We start from the raw sequence: 17,036 nt of genomic DNA on the forward strand, positions 1-17,036 counted from the left end.
CTGTCCCTCCTGGGGGAACCCAAGGATCCGACATCTGTAGGGAAGTGCAGGATTTGACAGCCGAGCCCTCTCTGTCACTAAGAGGCATTAGGGAAAGACATGGACCTCTGGCAGCCACTCTTTAATTCACACTGTATCACATGCTTGGAGTAGCCTGACACAGTCACATTTTGTCCTTAGCTCGAGGTCAATAAAGAAGAATCAGCCAGGAAAAGCAGAATGCAATTGCCAACTTCCCTTTACTCTGCTGAGATTAAAGACAAAAATCAAACTGAAACTAAAAAAAACCCAAACCAAAAGCAAACAATTGGGTTTATGTGCTATTGAAACTAATTCTTTAGGAACTAAATTATGTCAGCTCTGAAAAATGCACCGCAAATATTTATGTGCTTAATTAATACCTTGCAATGTGTCTACTACCTTAAAAATATATTTTTAAAAAATAGTGGGGCTGTATTCAAAGATGGAGAAACCTCCCATTTGAGTTCAGTTTACAGAACAAGAGGTCAAAAAGCTGCATGTGGAACAAAAGCATCATTTACAGGAATCTGCATTGTGTGGGCAGTTGAAAATAATCAGCAACTTTATAAACGTTACATTTTGAGGAACCGAATTCAAGTTTCTCATAATTACGCCTTCCAGAATCAACGAGAGCCTCCATTATTTCTACCAGGCTGGAAATTGATATAGCAAGTATATCTAAAATCCAAAATCTCTCCTTCTGTGAAGAGTAATATACACAAGGATCTCAACTAGCACTGGAGCTTTCTTTTTTCTTTTTTTCTTTTTTTTTTTTTTTTTTTTCTTTTTCTTTTTTCTTTTTTTTCTTTTTTTTCTTTTTTTTTCGTTTTGCAAGTTTTTCAGCAGGAACACAGAACAGCAAACAACTTCAGCTGCATTGTGTAGACTTGCCTCAGTGAGATCTGAGCCAGAAGCAGAAGAAATTAGTCCACAGGGATATCCACACTCCCTCCTTTAAAGGAAGCTAATTCCTCAGCCGAGCGTGGCCTCACACCATCTTACTGTAAAGGTAGGGCCAGAGCTCCACCCTTCCTTCCCCTGCAGGCTTCCCTGGGACAGTACCCTCTATTCCTACTCTACAAATAGTATTGCATAATAAATACTACAAGAATAAATGTTCTATTCGAACAGCGAATAGGAATGTGAAGGAAGTGAGAGCACACTGTTGAATGAGCTAGGAAGAATAAACTATTCTCCCTGATTCAATATTTTCTAGTTTTGGATTAAATTATTTCCTCCTTCTGCCTGTCTTACATGTCTTGAGGGTTAAGGAAATATTACAGGTTATTGCTGTCACGCCTTCTGTTCCTGGTCTATAAACATTCACGGCATTGCTAAAGAGCACCTGAGGAAATGGCACCTCCCAGAGAATTCCTGTAACTCTTAATCCTCAACAGTGCAGTGGTATTTCATGTTTTGCAGAAATGGCTGTCACGATATTGCTTCCTCCCTTCTTGGATCTAGAGAGACCTCAAGCTTTGCTGAAAATTTTTTCATCCTATCTTGAGTTGAAATACACTAAGAGCACAATACTGCAGCTTTTAAAAGAGACAAAAGAAATAACACAAACCCCACACCTTTCCTAGGAATTATACTAATTATTTCCGATTAAACTACAATCCCATGGGATTAATTCCTTGAATTCCTAATCTACATGGAGACGTTGTAGCCTTGCATAACTATTCCTAATGAACTAGAGTTCTTGGTTTTAGAGTAAAAGCTCCCTGAGACAAGCGAGGGAAGTAGAAGGGGGATCCTTGGCAAAGCCAGGAGAGATCATTATGACCTTGTAGTACAAACTCTGTGGATTCTTCTCTAAGGGTTGCAGCATGTTCTTGAGCAAGATGGTCTTTAAACTATAGCTAGGTTCCAAGAAAAAAAAAATAAAAATTACCAGTCTTGGTGATAAGATTTGAGAATAATAGATAAAATTTGAGAATATTTGGCAAGTGGCCCAAGTGCTGCTTTACTGTCAGTCTTGAAAACGTGGATGTGGATCTTACCACAAGACTGCCTTTGTCTCATTTCAGATGTTGTAGTTAAGGGCTGCAATGAAATCCCCTGCTATTACACATGAGCAGTAAATGCTGTTCACGCCCCATCCAAGGCTCCTCGATGCCAGCTGAAGTACTAAAAAACAAACAAACAGGAAAAAAAAAAAAAAAATAAATCAAAGAGCTGGGTAAGGTATCTCACAAAGCATTCCCAAGTGGCAGCAATCAGATTTTGCTTATCACGGAGCAATTGCAGTGAAACACCCCAAATTTGGACAACTACCAGTGATGTGGAGTAATGGCAAAGCCAAATCTTTTTAATGGTGTCTCTGGGGGCTGGTTTGCTGGCACCGTGTGTCACTGGTAACTTTTCAGGCCCTTCAGTCAGCATTGTTGGCTTTTGCAATTCTATCCTAGCTCTTACAACACCAGCGGTTTTTCTTGAACCACAAGTTACCAACATGCAGTAAGGAAGGAAGACCGAGATTCCATTTTTTTTAAAGCCAGTGAATATCTCTGCAGGACGCAGGGTAAAGCTTTAAAAGATAAAATAAGCCGCTCTGGGAATGTATCATAAATACGCATAACATATATCGGTCATCCACGATCACTCTGCCTTGCCCAGTTTCTCGGCAGCGTTCGCTCTGAACGGAGGATTTCCAGCGGATACCCCGGCTTGGCACCTCCCCAGCGGGGTCCCGCCTTCAGAGAGAGCGGGGCTTCTTTCCGCTCTCCCCGATAAAGAGCGAGACACTCCGTGGAACGCCGCCTCAAGGCCCAAGTGACCCGAGAAGGGGTCCCGGTCCCGCAGCTGTCCGGGGAGCGCCCGGAGCTGCCCTCAGCGGCCCCTCAGCGGCCCCTCTGCTCCCCCACCTCCCTCTCCCGCCGCCCGCGCGCCGCCGCCTCAGGGGCCCGGGGCGGGGCGAGGAAGGGAGGCGCGCCGCGCGTCACGTGACACACCTCCCCTCGCGCCCCTCCCCCGAGCCTGGCCCCGCCCCCGGCGCTCCGCCCCCGGCGCGCCCCGGGCGCCGATTGGCTGACGGCTGACAATGCGCGAGGCAGCGCCCCCCGCCCCGCCCCCGCCGCCGGCTTCACCCCGGCAGCCACGCGCCGCCGGCCGCGAGCTGCCCTCGCGGCGCCGGCGCGGCCGTTACGGGAGCGGAGCGGGCGCTGAGGGGCCCCATGGCCGAGTCGCTGGGGCCGCTGGTGGGGGCCATCGATCAGGGCACCAGCTCCACCCGCTTCCTGGTGAGCACAGCGCGGCGATCGGGGCGGCACCGGGAGCAGGCGGCGCTCCCGAGGCCTGGGGGCAGCCGCGGCTTCCGCGCCTTTACTCTTCTCCATCCCGGCGGGAGCTTCTGCCGTGCCCTTGGGGAAGGGCGGGGGAACGGGCCCGCAGGGCCCTGCAGCTGTCCCGGCTGCAGCCTCCTGGTCCCCGGTGATGCGGCGCCGCTCGGCCCGGGGGTGCCGGCTCCGCCGCTGTCCCTGCGGCGCGGGGAGCAGCGCCCGTCCCGCGGGGAGCGGTCCCGGGGCGAGCCCGAGACCAGCGTCTCTCGCTGCTGCTTCCAGGGGACTGCGAGGTGCCGCTGCTCCGAGCAGGCTGCGTTTGCAATCTGACAGGTTTTCAATCTGTCGGGTATCTCGCCCCGAGTGGAATCAAATGGACAAGGTCCTCGTGTACTGGAGAAATAGATCCGTGCGAGTTCGGTGGCTGTGATTAGCTGGTGGTTAAACAATGCGATGACTCCGCTGTGTTCCCCGCTAAAACCCGCCCGGGGCCTGCTGGAGTTCCTGCTGCAGTTCCAGCCCTAATGTCAGTGCATCTTGTGCACTATAGGTATTCAGGTGGCTGAACCTGCGCGCCTTGTGAAACACTGATTTGTTTAAACAGTAGAGGAAGATAAGTTTAAGGATAGGAGAATTAATGTATTAATCATATATTTGACCGTTTAGTTGAAGGACCTAGTTATTTCTATATTATGCAATAGACTGTAACTAATGTTGTCATGTATGAAACTTACTATAGATACTTCTGGCTTGCAAATCTCTGCAGATGTACTGTCCCCTAGTCAGTTTAGTCATGGTAGTTTGACTTAATTAAAGCCCTATGACAATTTTGTCTATAGAAGTGGAATAGAGATAATTAACTACTAGATATAAAATGTCAAATGTGCAAAGTATGAATTGGGAAGATGAATGTTTTGGTTTGCCCATCTGGGTTTTTTTTTTTTGTTCGTTTGTTTGTTTTTAATGCTTCCCCCATGTGAACTGTTCCATCATGAAGCAGGAGACTAGAATATCTTCTTGACCTATGTTACCATTATTACTCAATATCACGACCTTCATGCGATTGTCAAATGAGAAAACACAGCTCTGGGGGTGGAGAGAAACTCCAAACTGACAAATGACACCAGTGGGCTCTCTTGGATGCCAGTCAGGAGTCCTTTTTGGGAATGAACTTCAAGAAGGTCTCTGTAATGCATTGAGATGAATTCTCTCTGCTTTTATGTATATGCCAAATTAACTTTTTTCTTATCCTAAAAGGATAACACTAGTAGAAGTAAAACTTAAGCTCTTACAAGTATTTTTACAAGTTCCTCTTAGGAGGAATTTCTTACACTACACACATTCATCAATGGCTTTTATGCAGTTGGGGAGATTTTGCCTGTCTACAAGAAGATTCAGATGCTTCCTAATTTTTTCAAGAAGTATATTTTGTCTGTTACTTTTAAATTCTTCTTGTATCCATCTCAGTGTCTCTCAATTAATGTCAACATGCAGCATTGTCTTAAACTTGGCAGAGTGATCACGTCATTATGATAATAAAGTTACATATGGGCTTGAGCAAATAAGGTACATGATCATTGAGTTAAATCAGAACACAGGGGAGCGGGAAAGAAGAGGGCAGCATGTGCAGAGGGTCTGCTACAACTCACCTCAGTCATTCAGATAACAATACATATATCTGGAGAATTCTATGCTGGACGGTGATTGCTGCAGTTGGAAGAGAGATTTTGCCTTGAAATATTTTAAACCAGAATATTGTTGTCTGTGCCCAAAGTATTTCCTTGGCTCTCTTGGTCTTTTGCTTTTAGTTGTTTTGGTCACATTTCTCACTGATCTCTCTCTACTTTTTTTTTTTTTTTTTTTTTTTTTTTTTTTTTTTTTTTTTTTTTTAACATGGTGTTTCCAACAGTTTTTGTCTTCACCAAGTCAGAATCAACTTGCTGCTTTACTTTGCACTTGTGTGTTCAGTAGTTCAGAGCAACTGTTATCTAATTTTTTAAGTGGTTTTAGTCAAAATAATCTGATTTTGACTAGGTTAAAGAGTTCTTCTGGGTGAAAAACTCTCAGGTCCAATGGGGCCAAAGGGTAGTGTCAGCAGTTCTGAGTGTAAATGTACAATTACAGGTGGCAGATTTACCAGTGGTGTCCACAGTAGTCAGTAGCTGGGGCTGATACCCCATAGGATTTTCATCAGTAGCCATGAGAATGGGCCGGAATGTTCTTTCAGATGAGGGTCAATTTCAGTTGACTGAAATTCCAGTCAGAGAAAGGGCCTGCCAGAATATTCATAAACTTAAAGTTTAGCACTTGAGACAGAATGCTGAGAAGCTGCTTAGTGAAGAAAGACGCTTCTGCTGGACATCAGGTTGGGTATATGTGAGCAATGCATCCTTGTGGTGGCACACATTAAGAAAAGTTCAGAAAGTAATTCTGCCATCTGTGTAGCACTTAGGAGGCAGCATCTGGAACACGGTGTCTGATATTGCACCCCGCAGAGGACAAGAGTTTGAAGAACTGGATTTCTTCCAGCCAAAGGAATCCCTGTGCTGCGGCACAAGGCCATGGAAGGAGGGTTTGGGAGATCAGGAGTTCTTTCTTCACAAGAGAGAGCAAGGGGTGTCCTTAGCTGTCTAACCACAGTTTCTGGAGAACAGAGAACCAGCCTTTTCTCAGACGTGCACAGGAAAAGATAGGCAATGGACACAAGCTGCAGCAAGTGAATTATCCAGTAATGTAAAGAAACAGTGTTTCACTATGAGGATCAGGGGCTGAGAAGGTGTGTGGAATTTCCATCTTTGCAGATACTCAGTGCCTGACTGAAAAAGACCCTGAACAGCCTGGTTTTAAAAATTTAGGCTTACCTGAACAGCAAGTTAGGCTAGGTGACCTCCTGAGAGTCAGAGTAAATTATCCTGTGCGTAGACAGAAGTTTTGTTTCTCCTGCTTGTGTGAATGAGGAGGCTGTATGAGCACAGAGGCTAAAGAAGCACCAGAACCCAGGTGCATTTCTGTTACTGTCGCTCCTTATTTAGCCTTGCCTCTCACACAGCACACATACCGTGGTAGTTTTGTGCGGTTGCTTTATCCTCAACAAACTCTATTTTGGTTCTTTTACCTTTATTAGCTACTTTTGCAAAATGATCTGTAATTGTTTTTGAGATTGTAACTTTCCTGTTAAGTTGAACCTGGGTAACAGATTCAGAGTTGCCAGGAAGAGCACAGTGCTCCGAGTACAAGGTAATTGTTTAAGACAATTTTTTAAGGCTCATTTTTTAAAAATATCAAGCAGGAACATAAATTGGGTAGGCTAAGTAAGTGTACCCAGATGACTGAATTCTGGCCAAGATGTTTCACTGACTATTTTCATCAAATACTTTCTTGCATTCCATTTCTTATTATTCAAGAATCATAAAAATACACTATAACTTCTTTTGTGAAAAGTCTTAGGATCAGGAGCTAATGGCCAGCTGAATCATTGTTTAATCTCTTGAAAGATATTGGCTGGATAGTGTTTCTGTCATTTCATCCAGGAAGAGCAAGAATTGAAAGACACAGTGAAGTACCTACACAATACTTTAAGTTCTAAGTTTGTCAGTTAGCTACAGCACATTTTTTTTTTACACTTCTGTGAAGTATTTCTCTTTTCCTTTACTTTGTCTCCAGAAGAAACAATCAATTAAAGCTACATCACTCTGCAAGCATTCTTTTCAATAAACAAAAACTGATTTTAGGTAAGGAAGACATTCATACCCACTGAGCTTTCTCTTCAGAGGGGAATCCATTTTACCCCTCTGCTGAAGTATCATGAGCTTTTGGGAAAGAGAAAAACTTGATTGTATAACTAGCAAGAAGAGTTAAAAATACTGTAAATACAGTTTTTTTCCCCCTAGCTCTTGCCACTTAAAATACAGTGTCGTTTTACTTTTAAATCCCATAATTGTAAGCACCTCCTAGATGGTGAGGGAGATCTCTTCATGAAGAGCCTCCAAGAAAAGTAATTTCTAGGAGACTTGTCTCTTATCCTTGCCTCAGCTGGGTTGATTTCAATGTAATGTCAGAACTCCAGCTCTGAGCTTGTTTGTCTGCAAAGCCATGGCTGTTCCAACCTGAGTTACATGACAAAGCTTGAGAGATATGAAAAGTTACTTCTAATATCTGTTTTTCTGTTGTGCAGCTTCTTGTGTCACTTCCATGAGCCTCATATTTTTGTTCATTCATTGAAAATTGTTACAATTGATTGATAAGAATTTTTTTCAACTAAGATAATAAAACATGAATGTAATATACAATAATATGTAATAGTATGTAACTGCACCCCTTGATGTGATGTATTATATTAAAGACCCTATAAAAAACTTGAATTAAGTGATCAGCCCCTGTGCCTCTCTGCTTGTTCACATACAGGACACCTATGCAGGCCTTTCTTCTCTGCAGTCCTGAGACTAAAGGCTCAAGCTCCAATTCTCTGTTGGGAGTAAAGGGAGGATGTTATTTATTCCTTTTCTTTAATCTCTCACTAGAGAATTCAGTACATATCTGGTAGCTTTCACTTTCATCTCTGTTCAAGACAGCTGTACAAGTCCAAGTAGCCTAGACAATTCCTCATTGTTACTGCTGATAAAATTAAGGCAAAACTGACTTTGGCTTTCCCCCCCGCACACAACTGAGATACCAGTAGCATAAACCCGAATCAGTGCTTAATAAATATGAAAGGATTGAAAACCTCTAGTCCCAACAAATTACAGAAATACACTTGAAACCTGTTTCAACAGGAATGTATTGACCTTATCTGTATTATTCATCTTTACTGGCACTTACTTTTCTATCTCTCCACTGTCAAATGGGGGCTGTATATGGATTTTTTTTTTTTTTTTTTTTACAACAGTAGTGGTATTTTTTGGAGAGAGTGGGAAAAGAAGGCTTTGAGCTCTCATTTGATCTATTAATTCCCTATGTTATTTATAGTTTTGTAGGTTTGAATTTAATGACTCATTCATCTTTCCACATATCAGAATTCTGTTTAACAGTGTAGAATAGAGTCATAGAATGATTTGGGTCAGAAGGGACCTTAAAGATTACCTACTTCCACCCCCCACCATGGGCAGGGACAGCTTCCACTGGACCAGTGTGTGCAGGACCCCGTTCAACCTGGTTCAAACAGGGACTGCTCCCAGTGAAACTGTTTAATCCCTTGCCCTGAATAACAGGGAGTGTCTGCTGCTTTTGTTGAGAATGTCAGAAGCTTGCAGGTTTGTTTGTGGTGGATTACCAAAGTGTGTTTGCCTAGTTCTTCTCTACAGATATGAAAAAATCTGTGCATTTATAGTGTTATTGCATCAGTTGAAAATGTATTCCTGTCACAGTTTATTGCTGTGTCTGAAAGTCACACACTCCACATTCACCTGATGACTTTGTCTAATTGAATCTGTACGTCCTGCTACCAGTAGGAATCCTTTGCATTATCTTCTGTTTCAAGAAATACTGAATGATTAGTGGTGAATGATTACCACATGATATTTAACATTGTTAGTATGTCAGATATATACATACAAGTTAAATAAAAAGTCTGCCATCTTTCTGTCTTTATTCTAAAAACCTAGTAAATGTGAATATGCTTTGGGCAGAAAGGCAATTTCAAGTAAAGAAATCTAACTGCATACATGTAAATCAGCCTCTCCTATTAAGTATGTTGTGTAGCATTTTGAGATCCATATCCAGTTATGCAGGTTGCTTCCAAATGTGTAGTACTGACAGAGCTTTCTCTTTTATTAGGATAGATTCATGACAAGCTTGAGCTGGTAGATGAAACACAGATAAGTAAATAAAGTAAAAAAAAATTAAGTGATGCTCTTTCTATGTAATCTTTCCATCTGATAGCAGAAAAGAAGATCATGTAGCTTTTTATGATTTTTCCTGGGCAGTGGAGCTTTCAGTGTTTTCCAGAGTTTGTGCTATTTTCATTGTTGGAGGTTTTCAAGAATTGTTTAGAAAAGTTCTTGAGCAACCTGATCTAATCTCATTGCTGATCCTGCTTTGAGCAGGAGGTTGTACTAGAGATCGCTCAAGGTCCCTTTCAGCCTGGATTATTCTGCAGTTCTAATATATAAGTAGAACATTTCTAACCTTCAAAGTTTCACTCTAAAGATACTCTTGAAGGTTCCAAAGAAACTGGAGAATCAGAACTCCCTCTCCTTTTTGTCAGAGTTGTTCTAATAACTTCAGAGTAAAGTGTACTATGTAGATGACACCAAGAGTTTATGGATTAAAAGCTTTAAGAGAGATTCCTGAAATTTGTGGAATGAGAAGAGAGCATTAGCAAATATAGAAAAGTTTCAGTTGTATCCTAGGGGGTGGATGCATATAACTGAATTTTTCTTTAGCATGTTTCTTTAGCATGCAAATTTCTAAATCTGGCTCAGCCCTGCTTGCCATAAAAAGGTCGGATGGCGCCCTACCGATGTGTTCTGCAGTTCACCTGAACCTGCTGCTAAATTTTACTTTCTAGGTCTTCACACAAAAGTTTCTGCACGGTGCTGGGGAGAAGGAGCCGTTCCCACAGGAACTCTGGCCACTCACTGTTCACTTCAGTAGAATGTTTCACCGGGTGTCCCTCAGCTTGGCCCGGGCAGAGATTCCATTTGGGAACAGGCCACTGCTGGTTAATGAGGGTTGTTGTGCATTCTTGATGAGCTTCTACTACAAGGCAGAACTTCTAGCTTGTGATTCCTTAAGAACACCCATTGATAGCGTCCTCGTGATTCTCTACTCTGCTGGTTATTATTGTAATGCATCCAAATTTAAGTTACTTTTCAGCTTGTTCTTCTCTTTTGATGTGTTGTGTTGCTGCAATGGCATTCTTTTCTTGTCAGATTGTTCATGAGCTCTGTACTTGTAGTTTGTTTTGAAATAAAATGGATTTTGCCTAGGTACTTTTTTGTTCTTCAGTTTGGTTTTTTCTATGTGTTATCACAGATTTTCACTCTTCCCAAAAATGAGCTAACCCAAGAAAACACACAGATAACTCCAGCAATAGAGTGGCACCACAAGAGCTAAAGAAATGTTATTATCAACAACAGTGGGTATTTTACTGAGAGATATTCTAAAATGTATTAGGAGTTTAACTTCTCTAACCACCACAAGAAAAAATCTGGTTCTTTTCCATCCCATCAAGGAAAAAAAAAAGCAGTTAAAATTGACAGAGTGACAGCAACATTTGCCAAAATAATCTTTGCCTACCTTAATTTTTAAAGCGCATATATCTGAATCCTTGTTAAATACATATTGGGACTGATGATAGAAAATTACTATCTGTTGTCACAGCACCACATTTGTTCAAAAGAATAAATGTTAATTATTGTTGTTTAAACTTCTGTGTTCACAGAAAATTCAATTGTGTAATTTATTTGCAGGTTTTTAATGCAGAAACAGCAGAGCTCTTGAGTCACCATCAAGTGGAAATAAAGCAAGAATTCCCTAGAGAAGGGTATGATTTTTTTAAATTATTTTTTCATTTGTGTACAGTTTAGTAGAGTTTATGATTTTTTATCTATGAGTCATCAAAATTGAAGCTGATTAATAATTCTTAGTAGCACAGTAACTGCTATAAAACACTGAGCAGAAAAAATGGCATAAAATAGCTCCCACTGGGTGTCCAGAATGTGCCTGAGTTACGGAAACTGAAAGTACTTGGTGTTTGGCTCTGATCACTCATTTACATATTTAACATCTAAATGTTGAAGTTTAAAGTTTAAATGAGACTTAGCATCTCATTTAAGGTGATAAAGCTGGTGATTTTTGCATTTGAATCACAGCCTTCAGCTTGGTCCATAGAAATATTGATCTCTGAGGTTTTGTTTGTTTGTTTGTTCCTAACTGACCTACCATTTGCTGCCAATGCCCTCTGTATGGAACAAAACAAAACAAAACAAAACTCTTTGTGTGTACATATGTAAGGCATGTTTTTAGCTGTAATTGTATTGAAATGTTCGGCTTGTTTTTCAGTATTCTTTTTTCTTTTTATTTAATTTTTTATTAACTGATGTTTACTGTTTGTTAAAGATGGGTGGAACAAGATCCAAAGGAAATATTAGACTCTGTCTATGAATGTGTGGAAAAGACCTGTGAGAAAATGAAAGAACTGAACATAGACATCGCTAACATAAGAGGTACTTGTGGGTAGAGGGCTTTAACGTGCTCATGGTTGAGCAATTCAGATACCATAGTTTTTAAGTTAATAAATAGAAAGGTGGCAGCATGTGCCAGCCTCAAACAAAATTTGAAAGCAGTTTTTTGGGGAGGAATAATGAGAAAGTAAGTCCCTTGTGTATATTAGCAATGCAGAATGTACAAAGTAGACTTAACCTAATCTTGTAAAATCACAGAGACAAGTGATGAAGAAATTCTGAAATTTAGTTTAGGACTTTAATTTAGGAAAGCTGTTTTCCCTTTCACTGTTGTTGCTGTCTCAGTTTGTGGCTGAAAAAGAGAGAGGTTCAGAGCATATGGGTTAATTAGCAAAAATGAGTTCTTAGAAGTAATATTTCTAGATTATACCTTGAAGAAGTTTGAAGCTTTTTATTTCCCATTTACTTTCCTCTTCTCCTTACCTGTTCCTCCCTCCTCTCCACCTCTCCGTTCCCTCTCTCACCCCCCCCCCAAAAAAAGGGGAAAACAAACCTTCTGAAAAGGATACTTTCTGTTTTGTCCTGAAGCCATTGGAGTCACCAATCAGAGAGAAACAACAGTGGTTTGGGACAAGACAACTGGAGAGCCTCTTTATAATGCTATTGGTAACTATTATACTTTCTGAATATGTAATATCATAGTTTGAACAAGTTGTGGAAAAAATGCTTTTTTAGTTTCCAGTGCAAATCTGGTTGTGGCCTAGCCTCGTAATTTCTTGGATTTTTGATATCTGTGTTGTAAGATGTGTGTTTGTATACACACCAGTGCAGTTTAAAAAAGCCTATTCCATAAAAATTATTACTTAATAAACCCCTTTATTGTTTTTCAAAAAACCCCCAGTGTTTCTGAGGGGTTACTGACACAAGATAGTCTAGCTTGCACGCGATCACTTCCTTCGAAATTTTCAGGCTGCTGTTGATTTAACTTTAAAAGAAAATCATGTTAAGTAGTTTAATGAATACTTATTGATGACTTAATGAATTCATACTCAGAGTTTTATTTTTAACTTACCTTAGCTTTTGAGATATTTTCAGCTGAAAAATAGTAATTGTCTAAAATTGGTTTTTTAGGTCATGTTAAGGGCCAGATAAAGTTTGGCATAGTATGACTGTAAACCCAGGACTCTTCCATGTAGTTAACAGCTTTATCTTAAAGCCAGCTATACCTTGATAACTCAAACATAGTCTTTTAGTTGATAGTTTACATAGAAATAATCAACCTGCTATTTGTTTTAACCACTTAGTTTAGTCACATTCATCTGCTGCAAAGTAGCATTAGTCACTTGCTTATATTCTGATAAAGTAAATATCCTATTTGTGGAAAATCCTGCATCTTTCTCAAATCGTTTGTTCTTCTAAATCAAATTAATTTGTCAAACCATTTTTATTTTTACAACAGGGTCTTTAAAACACAGTGGCAACACAATATTCTTTCAATTACATGAAAAGATAGACAGGAATTCATCAGCAAGACCTGTGTTTTCATAGAAGCAGGCTGAACATGTGTATGAACATTTTTGTGTATTAAATCACATGATCAATTGATTTTATTAATGTTTTTAGTGTGGCTTGACCTGAGAACCCAGTCAACAGTTGAACGTCTTCTTAAAAGAATTCCAGGAAAAAACAAAACTTTTTCTAAGGTAGGAGATATTCCAGAACATTTAAATGGTAGCTGTTGCAATATATAATGTTTTGGATATGTATTTAAAATTCTCCAAAACAAAGTCAGATGTAGTTTCTAGTCCCTTCTTAGCTTGTCAAATAATAAAAAATTAGCATAAGACACCAATCTGAGACTAGAAAATTTTTAATTTCCTTAAAATAAATGTTTAACACTCATTTAATTTCTCACTACAGAAGTTAAATGAGTAATAGTGAGACCTAACCTTGTGCTATCTAGCCAACATAAAAATTAAGATCAAGTAGAAAAAAAAAACCTGGGAAATAATTTACTGGTATGAAATATATTATCTATCCTCATGCCTTAATATTGAAATTAATTGCATCCAAACTGAGAACAAGAAAGATCATTCATAAAGAGCAAATTCATTCTTTTTTTGTGAGCATATATATAGCAATTTGGAAAATAAATGCTTGCATAAAGGTGTCAAAATTGTTTGATTGAAGTTGTCCTCTACTGATTGAATAAGTATTATGGGGTTTTATATGTTTTCCTATAGGTAGGAAATGGATGTCAAAAAGTGTGTAAACTTGCTCAATTTTCAAGTTCTAGTAGAATGCTAATTTCATCTTTCCTGTGTTGCCTGGCTCATTTTTTGTTGTTGTTACTTATTGTCTAGTCATATGGAGATATCCTAGATAAGACAGGCCTTCTGCAAACAACTTCTTCCACGTAGATGATCTTTGAACTGCATTTAGATCAGCTTTGATCTTTGTCCGTTATTGCACAGGTCATTTGATTTTGATGTTTTCAGACTTGCATGTTATATGCTTAGTACTTACCTAAATAATTACACACGTTTATGTAATTTCTCTGAGTTTTGTATGTTTATTTTCCCTTACTGTCACCATTTTTACATATAAAAACAGTATTTATGGAAAAAAATATTTGCATGGTGTTTTAATTTTGTTTTTTTTAATTTTACAGTTTAAAACCGGTCTTCCACTTAGTACTTATTTTAGTGCAGTGAAACTTAGGTGGCTTTTGGATAATGTGGAAGAGATTAGGGAAGCAGTCGAGGATCAAAGAGCTCTGTTTGGGACTATTGATTCATGGCTTATATGGGTATGTATTTCTGAGTTTATTACCACTCTTCTTACAGTGAATTTCCATATTATGTAAATCTCTGTGCATGTGATGCACGGTGCCCATTGATGACACAATGACGGAAATAAAAGCTAATAAAGAAATTCCAATAAAGTTCCTTGCCAGATGAACTTTCACTGTCCCTGTACCAGTATATGTTTTTTTCTAGATGCTTATGTGTAGTTTACCATTATAGCTTGCTGTAAAACTTTGCTCAAACTTTCAGAAAAATCCTGGACTTTAGAAAGGCATATTAGCTCTGCCTCTTTAGTTGTTGCAGAAATACCAGAGTTCCTAATCCCAAGGTGAAAACTTTGTGAGCTTGATTTTTTTCTGTAATTTATTGGAGTAAGCCTGTATCGCTCCTTGAGGAATGCTGTGATTTTTTTTTTTTTTTTTTTTTTTTTTTTTTTCAGAGTTTGACAGGTGGAAAGAATGGAGGCATTCACTGTACAGATGTCACCAATGCCAGTAGAACGATGTTGTTCAACATTCATTCCTTGGAATGGGATCCTGACCTCTGCAAGTAAGCTCAGTTTTTCAGTAATACTATTATTTAAATAGTTTCTAACCCATTTAAAGGTAATAATCTCTTATCTAAACTAAGATCAGGAGGTACTGTTCTATTTACTGTTGACATTAATAACTAAGATTCATTGTTCTCCAGATGTCCAATTTACAACGGTTTGGATTAACTAAAAGTAGTAGAATCTTTTTGTAGGTGGAGTCCTGGTTCATTGAAATAATTTAGCTCAGTTGACTAGAGCATGATGCTAATAATGGCAAGGTTGTGGGTTCAATCCCTGCATGGGCTTGAAAATCCTGGTGGGTCCCTTCCAACTCAGAATATGATGATTTAATACTTTCTTTACTATTACTTAATCAAATTTGTACAGCAGCTAGAATGATAGTCTCCCTATTTGAAATTTGAATTAACTAACAAGTGTATTATTAAGATATTGTTGAAAGAGGCATGAATTTCTATGTAAAATAGTTAGATATGTCCTCAAAGGTTGAAATACATGCTGTTTTACTCCAAAATTTGGTGTCCACTGTAACAAGTGGAAAAACACATAGCTATAGTTTAAAACCCAGAAGTAAAATTCCTTTTATAATTTTTTTTTTCCTTTATAGCTTAAGCTTATTGAAGAAAATAAATGCAAAATGCTTTCTGATTTCGCACTAACTATATAATACACATTATTTTTTGTTGTGTTCAGGTTCTTTGATATTCCTATGGAAATACTTCCAAGCGTACGAAGCTCCTCTGAGATTTATGGTCTGATGGTATGTTTTCCAGTATTTGTGTGAAATTCATCTTATAAAAATATAACTGTATCCATTTGGATTTGACACATTATCTGTCAAATAGTAGCTGTTATCTACTGTTATATAGTATTATAGGAAGTTGAGTATTTGGTTACTTCAATGCAGCACCAATTCTTCTGACACAGTGGCATCTAAATCATGAACTTCAAGACTGGATAAACTGGATGTTGCAATTTTGCATTCTTTTTCCTGGTAATTTGAGCTATTGTTAAATAAGAATACGTGTATTTTGTAGTGAAGACAAGTTACAAGATGGATTTTTTAAAAACAGAACTCTAACTTCCCTGAAATGTAAATATTTTTGCTAATGTGCTAATGGAATTGCCACTAGAAGTCATTGCTGACATTTATTTATGTGAAGGCTGGATAAGAGTGAGTTGTATTAAGCTGAATGAGCAAGGTAAATGGAAAAATATACTGCCTGACCACCAGAACAGGATTGCTCATCACTTTAAATGTGAACTTCTGTTTCTCTTCCCCTTTCTTTCCATTTTTTTTTTCTTTTTCTTCCTTTTGCTGGCTGTAGAAAATCTGTCCTAGCCGGGTGAGTAGAGGCTTCTTCCATTAGGCTGACCACCTATATCTTACCCATTCTGCTCAGATGCTGTGCATTTTCATTGGTTTAAGAATTAAGAAAAGTGCACTTTCTAGGCCAATAAATTTGCTGTGTGTTTCCAAATCTGAGATATTACAATTAGAGTTCATGTCAAAATTATTTCTAAAATGTGATCTCAATGTAGATGTTTGTCTTAATTTCCATGCTGTTGAATATTTCTTTTTATAGTGAGCTAAAAAATACAGCTACTGGCTAGCTATAGCATTTTATAAATGAGAAAAACTGCCCATTCTGTCTAAAAATATTAATTCTATGGCAGCTAAACTTCAGATTCATGTAGAGCTTTTTAGTGCATTTATAAACTGTTATCTTAAATCGAGCTAATTAAGATGAGAAATAAAGAAAAAGAAATTCGGATTGGAAATACACTTGCATGGCTTTACTGAAAATGCATTTTCACAACTGCACAAAAAAAACAGTTTAAAGAGACAAGTAGAAATTGTCATGAACTAGTTAAATAATTAAAATTTTCAGGATACCCTCACTAAGTTTGCACATGACACTGAGTTGGGCAGAAATGTTGATCTGCTGGAGGGCACCAAGAGTCTGCAGAGGGATCTGGACAGGCTGGAGTGATGGGCTTGGACCAATTCTATGAGATTCAGCAGGGTCAAGTGCCAGGTCCTGCCCTTGTGTCACAACCACCCCAGGCAGAGCTGCAGGCTGGGGGAAGAGTGGCTGGAAAGGTGCCCCGAGGAAAAGGAGCTGGGGGTGCTGGTGAACAGCAGCTGAACATGAGCCAGCTGTGCCCAGGGGGTCAGGAAGGCCAATGGCACCTGGCCTGGATCAGCAATGGTGTGGCAGCAGGAGCAGGGCAGTGATTGTCCCCCTGTGCT

General features: G+C 39.3%; 1 protein-coding gene across 6 annotated transcripts in view; it reads left to right on the top strand.

Moving 5' to 3' along the window:
- The first annotated feature begins 3,136 nt into the window (after window positions 1–3,136).
- The window catches only part of GK (glycerol kinase), a 46,401-nt gene continuing 32,501 nt past the window's right edge, over window positions 3,137–17,036 (top strand). For 3 of the 6 annotated variants that reach the window (XM_040089176.2, XM_040089170.2, XM_040089179.2), the window contains exons 1-9: window positions 3,196–3,263; window positions 10,712–10,785; window positions 11,361–11,467; window positions 12,014–12,091; window positions 13,049–13,128; window positions 14,097–14,234; window positions 14,672–14,781; window positions 15,476–15,542; window positions 16,111–16,128. In XM_040089176.2, the coding sequence (XP_039945110.1) occupies window positions 3,198–3,263; window positions 10,712–10,785; window positions 11,361–11,467; window positions 12,014–12,091; window positions 13,049–13,128; window positions 14,097–14,234; window positions 14,672–14,781; window positions 15,476–15,542; window positions 16,111–16,128 (738 nt within the window). In that variant the 5' untranslated portion in view covers window positions 3,196–3,197. Of the gene's footprint in view, window positions 3,264–10,711; window positions 10,786–11,360; window positions 11,468–12,013; window positions 12,092–13,048; window positions 13,129–14,096; window positions 14,235–14,671; window positions 14,782–15,475; window positions 15,543–16,110; window positions 16,129–17,036 lie in introns of all 6 variants that reach the window. The other 3 variants (XM_058424211.1, XM_040089181.2, XM_058424214.1) reach the window with 2 other exon arrangements.

This window comes from Hirundo rustica, chromosome 2 (genome assembly GCF_015227805.2).
Source record: "Hirundo rustica isolate bHirRus1 chromosome 2, bHirRus1.pri.v3, whole genome shotgun sequence".
In the NCBI taxonomy this organism is placed as follows: Eukaryota; Metazoa; Chordata; class Aves; order Passeriformes; family Hirundinidae; genus Hirundo; species Hirundo rustica.